Source organism: Rutilus rutilus (genome assembly GCF_951802725.1).
Source record: "Rutilus rutilus genome assembly, chromosome: 19".
Classification (NCBI taxonomy): domain Eukaryota; kingdom Metazoa; phylum Chordata; class Actinopteri; order Cypriniformes; family Leuciscidae; genus Rutilus; species Rutilus rutilus.
The window spans coordinates 1,804,989-1,825,090 of NC_140232.1; the positions used below are offsets into that span (position 1 = coordinate 1,804,989).

The 20,102-nt window shown below is 38.3% G+C and overlaps 2 protein-coding genes across 2 annotated transcripts in view; one reads left to right on the forward strand and one right to left on the reverse strand.

The window, feature by feature from the left end:
* LOC311278748 (nuclear factor 7, ovary-like) overlaps positions 1 to 20,102 on the reverse strand; it is a 1,193,180-nt gene that overhangs the window by 947,315 nt on the left and 225,763 nt on the right. The window lies entirely within an intron of this gene.
* LOC311278747 (zinc-binding protein A33-like) lies at positions 8,891 to 16,431 on the forward strand. The gene is made up of 6 exons (XM_084389772.1): positions 8,891 to 9,870; positions 11,530 to 11,625; positions 11,840 to 12,070; positions 12,148 to 12,170; positions 12,252 to 12,370; positions 15,395 to 16,431. The coding sequence occupies exons 1-6, from the start codon at positions 9,478 to 9,480 to the stop codon at positions 15,895 to 15,897; spliced, it is 1,365 nt and encodes a 454-aa protein (XP_084245898.1). The 5' UTR covers positions 8,891 to 9,477; the 3' UTR covers positions 15,898 to 16,431.

Sequence of the window (20,102 nt, forward strand, 5' to 3'; positions counted from 1 at the left end):
ATGGATAGATGCACTTTTATGAAGGACAGATGCACTTTTATGATGGATAGATGCACTTTTATGAAGGATAGATGCACTTTTATGAAGGATAGATGCACTTTTATGATGGATAGATGCACTTTTATGAAGGATAGATGCACTTTTATGAAGGATAGATGCACTTTTATGAAGGATAGATGCACTTTTATGATGGATAGATGCACTTTTATGAAGGATAGATGCACTTTTATCATGGATAGATGCACTTTTATGAAGGATAGATGCACTTTTATGAAGGACAGATGCACTTTTATGATGGATAGATGCACTTTTATGAAGGATAGATGCACTTTTATGAAGGATAGATGCACTTTTATGATGGATAGATGTACTTTTATGAAGGATAGATGCACTTATGAAGGATAGATGCACTTTTATGATGGATAGATGCATTTTTATGATGATACATGCACTTTTATGAAGGATAGATGCACTTTTATGAAGGATAGATGCACTTTTATGAAGGACAGATGCACTTTTATGATGGATAGATGCATTTTTATGATGGACAGATGCACTTTTATGAAGGATAGATGCACTTTAGGATAGATGCACTTTTATGATGGACAGATGTACTTTTATGAAGGATAGATGCACTTTTATGAAGGATAGATGCACTTTAGGATAGATGCACTTTTATGATGGATAGATGCACTTTTATGGACTTCAAAACAGAAACGGCAATCCACTGCCATTATAAAGCTTGGAAGAGCCAGGATATTTTTTAACATAACTCTGATTGTATTCGTCTGAAAGAAGAAAGTCATATACACCTATGATGACTTGAGGGAGTAAATCATGGGCTAATGCTACGTTGGAAGATGGGGACGAACTTTACGCCCAGTTTCTAAATGTTAATCAGAACTCAGGCGAGAAACCTTCCAATTATCTCCAGAGATTACAGACCCTTTTGAATAGAATTGTGAAATTGAAAACCATTTTGCCTCAAAATTCGGACAGGCAGCTCTTAAAGCAGTTCTGTAGGGGCTGTTGGAATAATGTGCTGATTAATAACCTTCAGCTTGAGCAACGCAAAAAAAATCCGCCCACTTTTCCAGAGTTTTTACTCCTTTTACGCACAGAGGAGGACAAACAAACAGCAAAAGCTAACAGGATTTGAATCGCGGAGGTGAAGAAATAGGAGAGAGAGGAGGAGGAAGAGGACGCGGAGGTGAAGAAGTAGGAGAGAGAGGAGGAGAAAGAGGACGCGGAGGTGAAGAAGTAGGAGAGAGAGGAAGAGGAAGAGGAGGAGGAAGAAGACGCGGAGGTGAAGAAGTAGGAGAGAGAGGAGGAGGAAGAGGACACGGAGGTGAAGAAGTAGGAGAGGAAGAGGAAGAGGAGGAGGAAGAAGACGCGGAGGTGAAGAAGTAGGAGAGAGAGGAGGAGGAAGAGGACGCGGAGGTGAAGAAGTAGGAGAGGAGGAGGAAGAGGAGGAGGAAGAGGACGCAGAGGTGAAGAAGTAGGAGAGAGAGGAGGAGGAAGAGGACGCGGAGGTGAAGAAGTAGGAGAGAGAGGAGGAGGAAGAGGAGGAGTAAGAAGACACGGAGGTGAAGAAGTAGGAGAGAGAGGAGGAGGAAGAGGACGCGGAGGTGAAGAAGTAGGAGAGGAGGAAGAGGAGGACACGGAGGTGAAGTAGGAGAGAGAGGAGGAGGAAGAAGTAGGAGAGAGAGGAGGAGGAAGAGGACGCGGAGGTGAAGAAGTAGGAGAGAGAGGAGAAGGAAGAGGACGCGGAGGTGAAGAAGTAGGAGAGAGAGGAGGAGGAAGAGGACGCGGAGGTGAAGAAGTAGGAGAGGAGGAGGAAGAGGAGGACACGGAGGTGAAGTAGGAGAGAGAGGAGGAGGAAGAAGTAGGAGAGAGAGGAGGAGGAAGAGGAGGAAGAAGAAGACACGGAGGTGAAGAAGTAGAGAGAGGAGGAGGAAGTGGACACGGAGGTGAAGAAGTAGGAGAGAGAAGTAGGAGAGAGAGGAGGAGGAAGAGGACACGGAGGTGAAGAAGTAGGAGAGAGAGGAGGAGGAAGAGGAGGAAGAAGAAGACACGGATGTGAAGAAGTAGGAGAGAGAGGAGGAGGAAGTGGACACGGAGGTGAAGAAGTAGGAGAGAGAAGTAGGAGAGAGAGGAGGAGGAAGAGGACACGGAGGTGATGTAGGAGAGAGAGGAGGAGGAAGAACAGCTCTCTTCTCCCACCACCACAGCACAGGATCTTCAGCCATAGGAACGGGAGGAAGGCTTTTGTAGAGCTCAGCCTCTAGGTCAACACGTTCGCTAAGGGTGAGGGCCGAGGTATCCTGTCGGATGGTCAACCTCAATTTCCTGTCCTCCTCTGAGAACAGCTCCTCCAAGGCATTCCTTGTTTTGTGCAATGGAGGAATTGTCTCCTCCATTTCCTCACCTTCTCCTTCAGATGACTCCTCCTTTTCCTGGTATTCTGTGTCTGTCTGTTCCAGTCCTGTTGTTGGTCCTCCTGTCACAGTGTCAGCAGATTTCTTCCTCAGTCTGTCCCAAGTTGCATCACCGACTGACCTCCCTTTGAATCTGGGGTCCATTGCTGTGGCCTCATGCAGGAAGGCTTGATTGTCATCCTTCTGATATCACTGGGAGAGGTTCTCCCACTCCTTCTCTTTGATTGATGCCACAAACATGGCATCCTCATCCTTCACAGTAAAATGTTCTTCCAGTTTTTGAAGGATAGGTAAGATCTGTCCACAGGTGGCATTCTTTTCACATGACACACACAATGTGGATGTATAAAGGATTCTCATGAGCTGGACAAACTCCTCAGCCTTATGGAAGTCCTCATCTTTCAGACGGTCCAGGTTGTCCTTGGACAATGCTTTTTGCAGTCGTAGGTCCAAGGCTGCTGCTTGGATCGCTGGATATTGCTCCATAAATCTCTCTATCATTAGATATAGAGAGTTCCACCTGGTCTTGATATCCAGGATGAGTGAGTGTTGTGGAAGGTCTGCAACAACAACAACAACAACAACAAACAACACACATTTGATTACCACACACTTGAATATTGAATTATATTGTTAGATGTGTGAATCTCAAAATATCACTTATAATAATAGATTCAACTGACTTACCAAGGAGCTGCTGCTTTTCTGTCAACACTGTTTTGGACATGGAGGATCTCTTGAACCACACGACCACTGCTCTGATTCGGGCTGCCCATTTATAAATGGATGCAATTTTGTACATTTTCTGTGCAGCCAGATTCAATATATGTGCAAAACATCCTATTTTTAGGATCTGTAGCTTCTTGATAGCAATATCCATAATGCCAGCATTATCAACATTCACAGCTACAATCTTGCTTAGATCTATCTCAAACTCTTCCAGGATGTCTGAGATCTCCTCGGCCACTACTTCGCCAGTTTGTGATTTGTACACTGCCCTGGTGTGGAGGACCTTCTGTTGTACACTGCCCTGGTGTGGAGGACCTTGTGGAGGACCTTCTGTTGTACACTGCCCTGGTGTGGAGGACCTTCTGTTTTACACTGCCCTGGTGTGGAGGACCTTCTGTTTTACACTGCCCTGGTGTGGAGGACCTTCTGTTTTACACTGCCCTGGCTTGTGTTGTGCACTGTAACTGTGAGATCCTGCCGGAGGCTGGTCCACCCATCTGATGTGATGGCCAGCTTTGGCACATCCTTCAGCTCACTGATCACATTGGCCTTTTCAACACCATACCAGGAAGGAATGAATGTGTCGCTGAGATAACTTCTGGAAGGTGGGGTATATTTAGGGTTGAGTGCCCTGCACATTTCCCTACAGTAAACACAATTATTGTTTTCATTTGTTATGTTATCATTATTAAATTGGTGTGTTGTTGATTATTGTATTGTTACATGATGGGGCTAAAATACAACCCTTTTTATAATACATCTATATCCTAAAAATGTATATACTGTGTATACTGACAGACCTAAAACAGTTGGACTCCACTGTTGCAAAGGGGTGTAGGCCTTTCACTATGAACTTAGGCTAAGTGTCAGTCGTTCACCCTCTCCTCAGGCATCCTCCCACTGGCTGCAAGGGTGAAGGGGCTTTGGGCTTGTCTTGGGCCAAAGGTATTAGGAGGAGTGGGTTGGTTCATAGTAGCTGCAGCTTTTAAAAAAAAAATTATAATAAAAAGTTGCAAAATGTGGCCAATGTTTACATTTGATCATGAACCCATGTTCACATGATTAAGGTAATTCTGTGTCAGCATTTCATCATTACAAATTAATTTTTGGGTATAATTTCTAAATATTACACATTTATTTGTTAATGCACCAGTTCTGAATATTATACATATGTTAATGCACCAGTATAAAGACATTTTTTAGTGTTTAAGATTTATATACTGCAGAAAAAAAAAATACTCTAATTAGGCTTTTTGTAAACTAACTTAAAGTGCGGTGCATTTAGCCTAATAAATGTTTACATACTGAGTTTTCTTTATTTGGGATTTTAAAAACAAGTAGAAAATATGTTGAATGCATAACGTCATTTCTCCCAAATGAAATCAACATAATTACAACGTAAGGTAAGCAAACCAATTAGGGAGATTGTATATTTATTTTAAATGGCATGAACAACATTGATTCAACATGATTTTAATGAGCAAAAAGATGTTGGATCAATGTCGGAGATTGTTGACATTGTTTCGATGACGCGAGAGATCTCGATTTTGCGATGATTTTATCGCAATTTTATTTGAGAAGGCTGCTAGCATACACCTGAATGTATATGGGGCAACCAGACACGAGCTAGCTAGGCAACTGAAAACTTTGCATTTCTCTGTCTGCACATAATGCACCTTTGAAAGATGCTTTGACAGATTGCTTGTGTTTCCGCCCTTACATGCAAAAATCTTGTTGCACTTCTGACAACGAGCGGTCTATTAAGTTATTAAAAAAATGTAAAGATTGCAAAAAAGTCTTCTTAAGGTTTAAAAATAAAGAAGTTGATTACAAAATTATTTGCAGTGCATGTAAATCTTTGAAAACATTTATTTTTCTTTGTGTATTTCAAACACTTAAATTTTGCTCTCTTTTCTGCTGTCTTTTCTGCGGGTCTAAATGTCACAGCTGAGCAGCCAGAGGAGAACTGAGCGACTGAGCCTGGGTTTCTTTCCTCCATTCTGTCACTGATGGAGTTTTGGTTCCTTGCCACTGCCTTCCTTATTTGGAGACACTTAAACAAACACGCTGAAACAAACTTGGTTGCATTATTTTCCTGTTATCAATGTAAGATGCTTTGAAACAATCTGTGTTGTAATAAACGCTATATAAATAAAGGTGACTTTGTGCTCTATTCAGTACAATGATTTTATGTATAATAGAGTTTTAATTGGTTTACATGTTTTTTAGTCTAGTTTATTCCTCTTAATATTTTAAGTGTTTATGTCTTTAGGAAATGTATGGTTGCCATGGCAAACAAACAGGGTTTGGGTTTGTATAGAAAAACTATATAGGCTTTATATATGTATAAATGTATATATGTAAATGTAAAGCTGAATTTTCGGCACTGGACTGGAGTAAAGTCTTCAGTGTCACATGATCCTTCAGAAATCATTCTAATATGATAATAAAGCAAAAAATTACTGAGGGAAAACTTATTACAGTTCCAAATGATGCAGGAAAAGCTTCATTCTGGAAGAATTATGATCTTGTCATTTCAACCAATAAAGAGCCCACGGTTACGTACAGCGTAGAGCTTGCAAAGCTGTCTTGGCGTACGACAGCAAAAAGACCGGTTCATCTTCTCTACAGCGACACACTGATCATGGATGCACTATCTCTTTCACACTATTATCTCCAACAGCCAAGTCAGTACCAGCTTCTGTACAGTCCAATGGAACCAAAAAATGTGTGGAGTTTTGCTGTCGGGATATTAGGTCGTTTCATACGGTTGCTGGAAGAGGTTTTATTAACCGAGCGCAAGACCTAATAAATCTGGGGGCTACATATGTGTCTCAGCGGAGAGTGTGTTACATGATCCCACAAACATCTCTCGGAGATCTAATGAAACCGCTGCCTCCAAAAGACAGGTGCTGGTCAACGAAATATCAGAAATTATGTCTGATATCAATGTTGGGATGACCACTGACATGTGGACTGATGATTATTTATTAACAATCATTTGCCACTACATCACTCCAGATTTATTGCTTGGAAGCAGAGTCCTTACAGCAGCGATGTTCCCCCTGAAGAAGCGGAAACCGGTGACAACATACGGAGAGAATTACAGAGACAGCTCGTATCTGTACTTGGATTTGATGCCTGTGTGATGAACAAAGTCGTCTGGGTCACTGACCAGGGATCAAACATGATTGCTGCACTCCTGCCGTATCATCGCCTGGATTGTCAGGACCATGTTTATAACACAGATCTCAAACACACGCTTGATTCTGCCGAACTACGAGACTGCGCACCAGAGGTCACACACACTTTGACTTTGTCTCAGCAAAGGCACTCGTGAGATACGTCAAGCAAACGGGTATAATAAGCCAGTTATCAAAAACTGTCAGGCAAATGTCAGACACCAGGTTTAGCACTGTGTTCCTTACCTTGGATTCAATTAAGCAGGAGTACGCTGAGCTTCGTGGAAGACTTGAGAGCCACGGGGAACGCCGCAAAATTGATGAAATATCTATATATATTTTCTATGAGAAACGGACCTTGAGTTCAGGCTTCAAAAATAACCTTAATGGTCGGGTCGGGTCGGGTTAAATGATTTCGGGTACGAGCCAGGTTCAGGCTTCAGTTGCAGATCTCTACAACAGATACCAATCACTGTTCTGGAGTGTGGAGTTTCCATCTTGCGGACTCACCATTCCAGACACAACTTCATGCTTTTGGATTATCACTTCTTTTGGACTGTATATACACTGGTGGACACGAACACTGGGACGCTTCAACACCCAAGGATTCTCATGGACTGTTTTAGGGTGCGATGGACTCTATGCTTTTAACAGCCTGAGTGTTCCTGGTTTTATTGTGTTGTTTCAAAGTCTCCTGTGAAGATTGTAAATACACCGTTCTTATCCACTTTAACCTCAGTTTGTGTCTCATCCTTTTAACACCCAATTCCTCACACAGTAAATCTGACCCCATTTTAACTTTTGTAACTCAACTTAACCCCCTGAGGTCGACAATCGCGCCGGCGCGATAGGCTCACTTTTTTTTTTTTAATCAGTTCAAAAGAGATTAATTTTTCTCTGTTGACTTTGATATTAAAAACAAGTTTCATACATCAATCGATTCTGTTAAATGTGTATTATTTTTGTGTATACTCACAATAAAAACAAAGTGTTGTGCTTTTTTCCAAATAAAGAAAAATAAACACGAAGCGAAGTTCATTCTGAAACGCGTCCGAAAATGAACAATAACTCAGTCAAACAGGCATACAGACACACAGGCATGAAGCTTGAATTCTCTTCTTTTAAATGAAGTAATTTATATAAAAAACAAATATTCTCAGTTCATGTAATCTGTAAGAAAAGAGCAAGATGTCAGTCGTTCTCATCTCATCTAATAGCGCGCGCTATTCAAACGCAAATGACTGAGGCAATCCTGCAAACTTGTGAACGCCCCCATATCAGCTAGAGAAAACACAAGATTAATCAGATCATGGTACTTGTTTACACCATCTCGCAGCGCTGTGAGGAATAATACTATCGTAATAATAATAATGGAAAATATACCTCAGAAGTGCGGGTATTTCGAGGAGCAACGGATGCCGCTGAGCTGAGGACTACTGTAGTAAGTTTTTTTCCTTCTCAAGTGAATCGCGTTTCTGTGTGTGAATGAATGAACAGCAGAGATGCGCACTGTTTACCACAGCTCGCAAAAAGACAGTTTAAATTTAAATCGTGTTTCTGTGTGTGAATGAATGATGATGTTTTAGCAAACTGTATTGCTATACTGAGATGAGTAAAAATCGACTGAAATATGTAAGGGATAATGTATAGGGAGGCGGTTGTTATAGCAAATAACAACCCCTTCAGCCTGATTCAAGACCCCTCCGCTTCGCGTCGGGGTCCCGTTCAGCCTGTCGGGGTTGTTATTCGCTATAACAACCGCTTATTACATGGCTACCTACCAAATAAATCAATAATTTGACACAAAATATTGATTTAAAAATTTGTTTATTGATTTAAAAACGATTGTATTGCTTCCGCTAAAGAAAATAGTCCGTTCCGTCTCTACGGTTGCGTCCATAACAACGCTCTGTTTTTCATGGCAACAGTCTGTTATACTTTGCAGCGGTCTGTTATCAAGAAATAACAGACCACATTCTACATTGGAATTTAACCAAGCCATGTAATAAGTTGAAATAAAATGTAGGCTATTTGTATAAGCAACGTATGAAACTGCAAATTAACATTTATATGCCCTAATATTTCATAAAAACAACATTACAGTCAGGCGAAATATGAAAGACAACATTTTGTTGACTAGATTTGGGTACAGTTTTTACTGTAGAATATACTGCCACATCAAATAAGCTTTTGTTTAGCAATTTCTGCTCATATGTTATATATATATATATATATATATATATATGTACATGTACATGTACATGTATATGTATATATATATATAAAATACTATTTTTGTCAAAAATAAAGTCATCAACTAAGATGTTAGCTGTTCCAACGTTGGCTATATTCAAACTAATGTGTGTGTGTTTTTGAGACTTTGCTGGCAGCATAACACTCATAACACAGAGCAGTCGTACTCTTTAGCCAATCAGATTTAAGCTTATCAATCGACCAATCAGTATCACGTGAGGGCGGGCCTACCTACATGTTACGTCATCAGCTTTCGACCAGTTCATGGCTGAGCAGAGGTAAGTGCAGTTGACACTGACAATCAGCATGATGAACAGAGGAGTGTTTATCACTGAAACTTCAGCATGAGAAGAAATCATTATAAGAGAGAGGGATCATGACAGACCCTGGAGAAACTCTGTGACCAATAAAGAAGAGCAATAAATAAAATACATATAAGGGTTTTGAGATCTTTTATTATCATATATTTAAGTATTTTTATGGTTTTTTTGTGTTTAATCCAAGGGTTTATAACATTATATCTTAACGTTTCAATGCAAGTTCAGTTTGAATAGTCTTAGATTTAGTTAATTTTACATGAAGAAATCCTGATGTTGTTCTTTGACCTGTTTCAACACAACTTGATCAGAAGCTCCACCCTCTTACAACACTAACCAGGAAGAGACGGACTTGTTATTTCTCTTTTCTGCCATACTGACTTTATCTCGACAAAAGCAATAAAGAATCAGCGATCAGTGGAGTACGAAGGGGAAAAACTACAGAAGAATTTGAGAAGTTTGTTTCTGATCTTTGTGATTCTCATGGTGATTCATTTTTTAATCCGTCGTTCAGAAAGTGAAAGTAAAGTTTAGATTGCTGGAGCTCAAACAGTGAAAATGGCTTCAGCAGCTGAAGATGATTATATTTGTCCTGTGTGTCATGAAATCTACAAGACTCCTGTTCTTTTATCCTGTAGTCACAGTTTCTGTAAAGAGTGTCTTCAACAGTTCTGGAGAACTAAGGGATCTCAGGAGTGTCCTGTCTGCAGGAGAACCTCAAGATCTGAACCTCCAGTTAATCTTGCGTTAAGAAACTTGTGTGAGTCGTTCCTGAAGGAGAGAAATGAGAGGCGTTCATCAGGGTCTGAGGAGATCTGCAGTTTACACAGTGAGAAACTCAAACTCTTCTGTCTGGAGGACAAACAGCCTGTGTGTTTAGTGTGTAGAGATTCAAAACAACATGACAATCATAAATTCAGACCCATCAGTGAAGTGGTTTCATCATATAAGGTAAGACAAATGTTTCTTGATCCACATGTAAAGAATCATAACGAGTCATAGTGTAACAGTCACCGGCTGGAGTGCCCTTGAGAGCCACCAGAGGGCACTCCACACCAGACTCTCATGTTCACTCACAGACTACATCTCCCATCATTCTCTGCCTGGACTCATCAGCACTCATTATCACATTCACCAGTATCTCATCTTCTTGTTTAGTTAACCCTATATAAGCCTGGTTCACCCCATCACTCACTGTGAAGTTTTGTTTGTCACACTGCAATTCTGAGCATTCTCCCTGGTTTCATGTCTCTTGGTTTTTGAATTTCTTGCCCTGTTCCCTGGATTACTCTTTTGCCTCTGACCCCTGCCTGTTTAGTTTGTTTTTACGGACTGCCTGCCTGTGTATGACCTATTGCCTGTTAATTGGATTTCGTGTCTGGATTGCCCCTTAATAAAAGCTGCATTTGGATCTCACCTTCGAGTCTCAGACCAGTTTCGTAACACATAAACACAGATTGCTCCGGTCACTAACGTAACCTTGGTCCTGATGAGCAAAGATCTGTGTGCGCAGAGTTCCTCCTTCGATTGGGCCAAAAGCAGTCAATCACTGAGGTAATTCAGGAGGTGAACTCCCATCTGTCTCAGGGGGAGAGGGCCGCATCCACGAATATCATAAAAGTGCGCAGAGCAAGAGACAGTCAGAATGGTAGGACTGTAGGCTGGTAAGCCCCTTCGAACGTGAATCTCAAGAACTGTGATGAGGGGCTATCTGGATATGAAAGTATGTGTCCTCCAGATCCACTGATAAAAACCAATCAGATCTGTGAGAGAATTTGTTTCAAAGTTAGCATTAGCATTCTGAACGGCCATCTTACCAGAGCGCGGTTCAGACATCTCAGATCGAGGATGAGCCTGAGGACGCCATCCTTCTCTGGAACGAGGAAGAAGCGGCTGTAAAAGCCTGAGTCGCCCTTCGCTAGCAGAGCTTGTGCTTCAGCTCAGAGGACGTGAGCGTCGATGATGTCTGAGACTGAAGTGTTAGTCACACTCCTGAAGCAGGAGAGCCTGCGGGAGAACTGGAGAGAGTAACTCCGTTTGATTATTTCTAAAACCCAATCTGACATGCCGGTAAAGCTTCCCAAGCCTGGCTCTGGGCGGCGAGGGGTTTAAGAGGCTGATTTAATAATAATTAAACAAATAATTTGTTACATTTATATAGTGTTTTTCTAGGTACTCAAAGCACTTTTTTTGCAAAAGGTATTTGTTTTTTATTTGAAGTGGCGCATTTTGTACAGGCACACAGAAGTGAACCAATCAGGCTTCAGTATTCAGTGTTGATCTGATTGGACAGCTGCAGTGATCAGGACTGGTTGTGTTTAGTCCAGCTGAACTACATTATAAATGCAGTTTCATAGATCTGAGGAATTAGTAACTACGGGGGCAAATACATTTTCACGCCGGCCCAGTTGGTATTGGAGAACTTTTTTGTTTCAATAAATAACACTTTAATTTACAAACTGTACTTTGTGTTTACTCAGGTTGCAATTTCTGAATCAATTTACACATAAACAAAAGAAATCAGGATGGGGGCAAATACTCTTCACTGTAATCTGGAGTTTTATGTATTTTAATGTTTAATGTTTTTTATGTATTTTTGTTCAATTCTAGGAGGAGCTCAATACAGCACTGAAGTCCTTACAGGAGAAGCTTAAACGCAATGAAAAACTGAAAGCAGAGTTTGAGAAAACAGTTCAACACATCAAGGTGAGGAAACAGAAACGAGAGTCATTTTCATTACAGCTGTTGGATCACTATATACAGTTATGATCTGATATAATGGATAACAGTTTATTATTTCTGTAAATGACTAGCAGCAATCTGCTTCTGTATCCGTTTTATGTCGGGTATCCGAGTTTATCTTGGATATTAATGATGTGTGTCGATTGAGATGATTGAAGTGAATGTGCTTTGATTTCAGTCTCAAGCTGAGCACACAGAGCGTCAGATTAAACAGCAGTTTGAGAAGCTTCATCAGTTTCTCAGAGATGAAGAAGAAGCTACAGTCACTGCACTGAGGGAGGAAGAGGAGCAGAAGAAGCAGAGGATGAAGGAGAAGCTGGAGGAGATGAACACACACATCTCAGCTCTTTCACACACAATCAAAGACATGGAGGAGATGATGAAAGCCAATGACGTCTGCTTTCTGAAGGTCTGATTTCAGATCATTGGTTGATTGATTGATGATTGATTGAGTTCTTGATGATAAATGGTGTGTTTGTTCTGCAGGAGTTTCCAGTCTCAATGGAAAGGTGAGTGATCTGCTCCTGTCTCTGGTCTCTCTGGTTCTGATCCAAAGCCACTGCAGTTCTGACTCCTGAATGTTCTTCCAGAGTCCAGAGCTCACAGCCGGATCCACAGATGGCTTCTGGAGCTTTGATTCATGTGCCACGATACTTGGGCAACCTGCCGTTCAGAGTCTGGAAGAAGATGCAGGACATCGTCCAAAACAGTGAGTCTGACTGCAGGAGATCTGAGCTGGACATGATGGATGGGTGGAGAGTTAGAGGCTCTTCATGACAGAGATAGATAGATAGATAGATAGATAGATAGATAGATAGATAGATAGATAGATAGATAGATAGATATAGAGGTAGATAGTACATAATATTACACACTGTCTTATAAACTAACATGGTCATGTTTATATAGTAACAAGCTTTCGGGTGGAATAGTTTATAGAGTAAATAAATGAGCATGGAACTAAACCTGATCTTCTACACAGCGATAATAATAATGAGTTTATTCAAGTGTTCTATTAGTACACTTCTTTTCAACTAAAAATAAGACAGCATACTTTCAGTCTACATTTTATTACATTTTTATATACTTCTCAAAAATATTCTTTATGTACTTCTCAGAAATATTCTTAAAATGACACGTGTACTTGACTTATACTGAGAGAAAAGTCCAAGTATATTTGGCCTGTACTCAATCATTTGATCGAGATATACTTAAAAGTATAATTAAGTATTCAAAGTATACTTTGCTTGTAATTGTGTTAACTCTTTTGATCGAGTAGCCTTTTAAATATAAATAATATTGATTAAAAAATAAAAATATTATTTTTTTATTATATTTTTGATTATTTGATTTTTTTTTATATATTATTTTTTTGAAAATATTGATTAAAATATTGATATAAAACAGATATGTTTCTAATTCTGTGTATCTGAATTTGTGTGTAGGCTAGTCCACTGGTGTACATAGGAATTTACTGTAATTCAACTTTACTCATTAACAGAATTTTCCAGCTATCCATGTTTTCACTGGTATACGGTAGGGGGCGCTATGACACATCTTCTAGTACAGAATCTCCGGATCAAAACACAGGAGGAGAAGAAGCTGAAACAAGTGATAGAAGATTGCTCACCCAAATGTAAAATAATGTGATCATCAAACATTAAACAGCTTATAAATCAAAACTGCTTAATGTTTCCAAATGAAATTAAGCGTAACCCATGTAGAGAAAACGACTGAAGCTGTGGGGGTGTCGGACTCGATCTACTCCATCTGTGTTTGATCATCGTTCTGAATCTGATCAAGGCGTAGTCTTTGACAAAAATGTGATTTTCGCAACTATTTTGTTTAAAATGTTGCCTTTCTTTATGAAACTCACCGACATTCAAGTGTTGATAAAGGATGCATGAAGCTAATAAAATGTTTTTAAAGGTAAAGTACAGTTAAAGGGATTTTTCAAGTATAAAAAATAACATTTGAATATAGTGGTATATAGGCCTACTGCCAGTGCAAAAATAATATATAAATAGTAAACTATAAGTATAATGTTAAGTTCACTTAAAGAAAACTTTGTAGTATAAAACTACTTAACTAGTAGTTTACTGAGAGTATACTACTTTCATAAACAAAAAATTTGCTACAAGTATTAAAATAGTAAACTACTAGTATAACCATAAGTTCACTTGCAGTACAAATGAGAAACGTAATTATGAACTAGTTGTGCACTTAAAGTTTACTACTGTTACACTTATAGTACACTTAAACATATACTTTTATATACTAAAAGTGGGCCAATTTAGTCCCAAGCGGTATTAAAATAATACACTTACAAGTTTACTACTAGTACATATTGACATTAGTATACTTACTGCATAATGTATACTTAAAAATATACTTGAACATTACTTAAGTATACTTCATAAAATGAACTTGAAGTATACTTCTTTTTTTTGTAAGAGTTAACATGTTGCTAACATGATGGTAGCACAATTAGCTTTTTTTTAACATGATGTTAATACAGTTGTCTTTTTGCTAACATAATTATCTTTTTGCAAGCATGCCTTTAACAAAATGCTAACAAGATTAGCATGTTGTTAGCATAATGCTAACATGATTAGCATGTTGATAGCATAGTGTTATCCTACAATTAGCATGTTGCGAACAAGATGCTGACATGATTATCATGTTGTTAGCATGATATTAGCATGATTGTCATATTTTGCCAAACAAAATGGTGATGATTAACATGCTGCTACTGTGTTTTAGTAAGCATTTTTGCTTCATTCGCTATTAGCATGTAGCTATTCTGCTAGCATGTGTAGCATGATGGAAGTCCTGCTTGCTAGCATTAGTCAAAGGAGCAAACCACCATGTCTCTGTGATGTTCTGGTGCAGAGATATAGGTCTTGCTGAACAGTTGCTAGGGTACTCTGTTTAGTTGCTAGGGAGTGGCTTGGCAGCTGCCAATGATGTTACTTCAAAGGCTGCTTGCCAGTATGAATGATATAAACCAACCGCAACTCCTCTATGACATTCAGATTAGAAGATGTCCCTCTGCGGATTTGGGTTGCTAGGGTGCTCAACAATGGTTGCTAGGGCGTGGCTATGAAGTGTTGGAGGTGTTTAATGATTGGCTGAGCCCACCCTCATGTTTTTATGACACTTCAATCAAAAGATATTCCTCATGATCTCTTTGAATGGAAGTCTATGGGATTAGGTTGCTAGGGTGCTTTAAATGGTTGCTAGGGTGTTGTATAACAATAGTGATGCTTTGCCTTTTGGCACCACTAATAATAAATCATTTCTCAAGTCAACATAATAAGTCAAACACAACAGACAGTCATAATAAACTAATTTAAAACAAAACACAGACTATAAGAGCCACTAAAATGAAGATGATCAGATGCTGAAGATCAGACACACACTTACAGTTCTTCATCTACAGCATAAATCTCAGCAGATCTCATTGATTTATTGTTATTTAACTTTCCCAAAGTATCAGTTTCTCTTGATGGACACAAATGTCTGAATCTCATATTTAATGTTTGTAGTTGATGCCGTTAAACGCTGATGATAAAAACGAGTGTGAAACTAATAACAGCACTGACAGTGATCAGAGGAACATGTGTTTGATCAACAGGACGAGTGTCATAATTCATAATAATCTGTGTTGGGTTCACTCTCGATCATTATATGAAGATCAGAATAAAAGCATCTGTTGATTGTGTCTCATCAGCTCCTGTGATTCTGGACCCAAACACTGCGAATCCACGTCTCGTCCTGTCTGATGATCTGACCAGTGTGAGACGGACCGGGATCAATCATCCTCTTCCTGATAATCCAGAGAGATTTGACTGTGATGAGTGTGTTCTGGGTTCAGAGGGTTTTAACTCAGGAACACACTGCTGGGATGTGGAGGTCAAAGAGAGTTCAGACTGGACTCTTGGAGTAACTACAGCATCAAACCAGAGGAAGGGAGATGATTTCTTCAACACTGATGTCTGGTGTGTGGAGTATATTCCTCAGTACGGACTGTTTTCAGGTTCTGGTTTTCTTGTTAAACAGAAGCTTGATCGTGTGAGAGTGAATCTGGACTATGACGGAGGAACGGTGTCGTTCTCTGATCCTGTAACTAACACACATCTACACACACTCACAACCACCTTCACTCACACACTCTTTCCATTCTTCTGGTGTTATTCTGGCTCTCTGAGGATCTTACCGGTCAATAGTCAGTAAACGTCACTCCTGTAGATCTGGATCTTCCTGCTTTCATCATGTTTCCAATATTTAATCCATATCACATGAGTAAGAGTGCTGTTGATCTGAATATCAGTACGGTGGCTGTGATTGGGCCGTGATGATCACATGACTGATATCCAGCACTACAGCAACACTCAGATCAATAAACAAGAAGTTTTCATTTATATTCCACTTCACACAATTAGACCGATTAGAGACCGTTTCAGCATTCATGTTTTCAGGAGAATTGACATTTACCCCATTATTTCAGTCAATGTGTGTTTATTCATTTCTAAACTTTTTTGCATCATAATTATATATGATTATATATCATATTTTTTCTTGTATTACATCAAATCACTGAAGCAGTAAATTCTGCACATTCTCAGTGTTTGTTCAACATGAGACTAAATGAATAATTATTTCAGTTATAGAGGAGAAATGATCATTTGTTCATTGGAATAAATGGATGTAAAGGTTCTTGCTGATAATCTTGTGTTTTAAATAAATAAATAATATGTGATTATGTGATTTAATGCTCAGAGTGAAAGATGAAATGTTTGGGATGATAATTAGGGTTTAAGTCGTGGAAACAATACTTTACAGACGTAACATGTTTATTTGACCTTTCTTTCTGCCTTTATTGGAAACTCCTTCAGTCTTCCTTCGTTTGACAGACACACATCTGGAGTTTTGACGAGCGGCAGAGATTTACAAGCCTCTGATTTCCTCGTCCATTTCAAACATGTTATTATATATTAATAAATTGTATATAAAAAAAGTATTTTTATTAACAAGTGTCATGATTTTTTGTACTTCATTATAAAGGTTATTTAGATCAATACTTGATCCAGCAATATTCAGAAACGGCTGCAGCTTTTAGGATATTTTTCTGCTTCACTTTTTTTAGATTATAAAAAACAGACAAAATGACAAAAATAAGGAAGAATGATGTTTGAGAGGTAACATGTTATTCTTACCAATAGTGATAAAATAATGTAATATACAATTTAATTATATGAATATAATGAACAGGATCAACTAATACAGCTTCTGTCATGTGACTCCATATTTATTTGCTTTAAAACCCTTTTCTCGATTAAAAGTGTTTCCAAACTAGTTTTTCGCAGCATTTGAAGTTGAAAACAGTTTTGTACAATTTTTATTTTTTCAAAATTCTTTGATGAACAGAAAGTTCAAAAGAACAGCATTTATCTGAAATATAATATTCTTTACTGTAACTTTTGATCAGTTTAACTCATGCTTGATGAATAAAAGTATTGATTTATTTTATTTCTTTCCCCCAAAAATAAAATAAAAATTCTTCCTGACCCCAAACTTTTGAAGGGTCGTGTTTAATGTTACAAAAGCTTTAGATTTCAGATAAATACTGTTCTTTTGAACTTTCTATTCATCATAGCATCATGAAATAAAAATTCAACACTGATAATAATCATAAATGTTTCTTGATCATCAAATCCTCATATTAGAGTGATTTCTGAAGGATCATGTGACACTGAAGACTGGAGTAATGATGCTGAACATTCAGCTTTGATCACAGGAATAAATTACATTTTAAAATGTATTAAAATAGAAAACAGTCATTTTAAATTGTCATAATATTTCACAATATTACTGTTTTATATTAATATTATATATCAACTTCCTCTCGTGTTTCTCTGTGAATGTTCGGGGGCTTCGTGACTTAAACAAGCAGAAAGATTTGTACATTTGTAAAAAAAAGTTTTGTTTTGTAAATCCATGTAAAGGGACATCTATTTTTCCAAGACACACTCTTGTGTAAACGATGATCAATTCTGGTGTAATCAGTGGAGGAGCAATATTTCTTTCTGTCATAACTCCAGTTCATCGGGTCGGGTCGCTATATTACTTAATAGTGGATTTCAAGGAAAGATTATAGAAACGCTTTCTTCAGGGATTGGAAGTGGATTATCTCAGTTGTTCTAGCAGATAATAAAGTCATTTATATAAGTAATTAAAACCTTAAATATCCCTCTGCCTTTATTATTTGGTGGCGATTTCAATGAGGCTCCAGATTTATTGCTGATAGATTTCCTTCTAGAAATGTGTCTAATAGCGTCAAACACCGAATAGCAGATCTCTGTCAGTGTCTGAACCTGATCGAGGCACAGAGAGATCTAAACCCCCATATATACACTTGAACACTTGGTTTAAGTCGGATCTTTCTCAAAAATCACGCAGGCTATAGACCTGTGGCTGATATTATTCAAAAATGATTATGATCAAAATTAAGTGTATTTCTAATGATGGATTACACTGGTTTTGGATCCCTAACATAATCTTCAAACATTGTGGTGACCTTCAGTTTTTATTATCTTGTCATTTTAAATGCAGCAAATTACCTATTAAACTCTCAGATTTGTACAAACAAGCTCTAGAATCCTGGAAGATTGCTTTCAGACATCATTTCTCCACACACACGTGTCTTATGTGGAATAATGAAAATGTATTGTGTGGAAACAAAGCACTTTTGTTCAAGGATTGTGTGGATCAGAATATTATTCTTGTTTCTGATTTATTCAGAGCTCGAGGAGATTTAGAATCAGGAGTTTATGACTCTGAAAGGTGCTGTAATTTCAGTAAGAGATTTTAATAAGGTGACTAAAAGTATTCCTGTCAGTTTGAGAAACTTGATTAAAGCGCATCTAAAAACCTGCAGTAAGAAGGGCACCATCTGCTGGGAAAACAATTTATAAAATTCAGACGATAGACCATCTGTCCCAGGTGACTTGTTGTCTTTTAACAGCTCTAAACACTGACTGACTTCTGCCAGGGATAAGGGGAGGTCACAAAAACCCTTTTCTGAGTTGTTGAGCTTAGAGGTATTATGTAGAGGATTAAGGAATATCGAAGAATCATTGCCAGCATATTCTGATGTATAAAGCTGGGGGATGAGGGAGGCTGGGCAAAGAGTACAGCCACATTTGAGCAGGTTCACTGTAGCATCCATCATCCGGACCTTCCCAAATGAGAATAGGTAAGGAATCTACTCACTCTAGAAAACTGTAGGACTGCGTATCAACACAGTCCTCAATGAGTACAGTAGTACAGTACTGCCTGTGGACTGTTCTGTAGGACTGTAAACATAAAGTATGTTTCAGGTATTTGGGAAATGTATTCCTACTTTGTAAAAAAACAAAAAAAAACAAGAAAAGATACCTTTCAAAAAGATGAAATTAATGTCCTTTTAGAGGAGAAACAAAGATGTAATTTTTAACAGATTTAAAGGATTTTTTATTTATTTTTTTGTTCATTACATTAATTTTGATTAAAATTATTAGATTAAATTATTTATATTTTTTTGTTTTGTTTTATGACCTTTTTAATAATTTAATTTATACATTAATTTAACCAACAACAACAAAAAAAAGTAATAAAGTGTAGAATAAAGTACAATCAAAACCTTATATTATAATCACATTGCATTTGAATAAAGTTAAAGGTGTAATCTGCCGGTTGTCCTGCAGGTGTCCTCATAAATCTGTCTTCTTACGATGCACTTGGGGATGTACGATTACTCCAGAGCACTCGTAGATCTACGAAGATTTTCAAGTGCTACTTAAGCTACGATGCTTTTGGGAAACAGACCATAATATTAAGATCAGTCGTACGATCGTTTTTACGATCAACTTAGGCTTACGATGCTTTTGGGAAACGCAGCCCTGGTTCGTAACTGGTTCACTGCCCACCCATGCTTTCTAGTTGTATATCTCCCTCCATATTCTCCATTCCTATATCCTATTGAGGAATGCTTTTCTGCCTGGAGATGGAAAGTGTATGACCGAAATCCACAAATGCGTATACGGTATACCCCTTCTCCAAGCAAGTGGATGAGGAGCTGTGGCCAGACCAGAACAGGAGAGGGGATGCAGCATAGGGGTTTTACTGTAAATTCTTGTAGACCACTGTATCTGCAACTTTGTGTTGGCTGGGATGTACACTGTGTACATTGTTTTTTTGGAAAAATAAAATATATTTGTTTCCGTGTATTTGTGTGTTCTGAGAATAAAAACAATATTCCCAAATATTTTACAACACACTTATATATGTACTGTCTGTAGTAAGTGTAACACTGAACAAAACAAAAGGCTTAAGTCATTATGACGAATGGAGAAGAAGTGTTTTCCATTCATCAGTGTTTTACATTGAGCACATCAGTG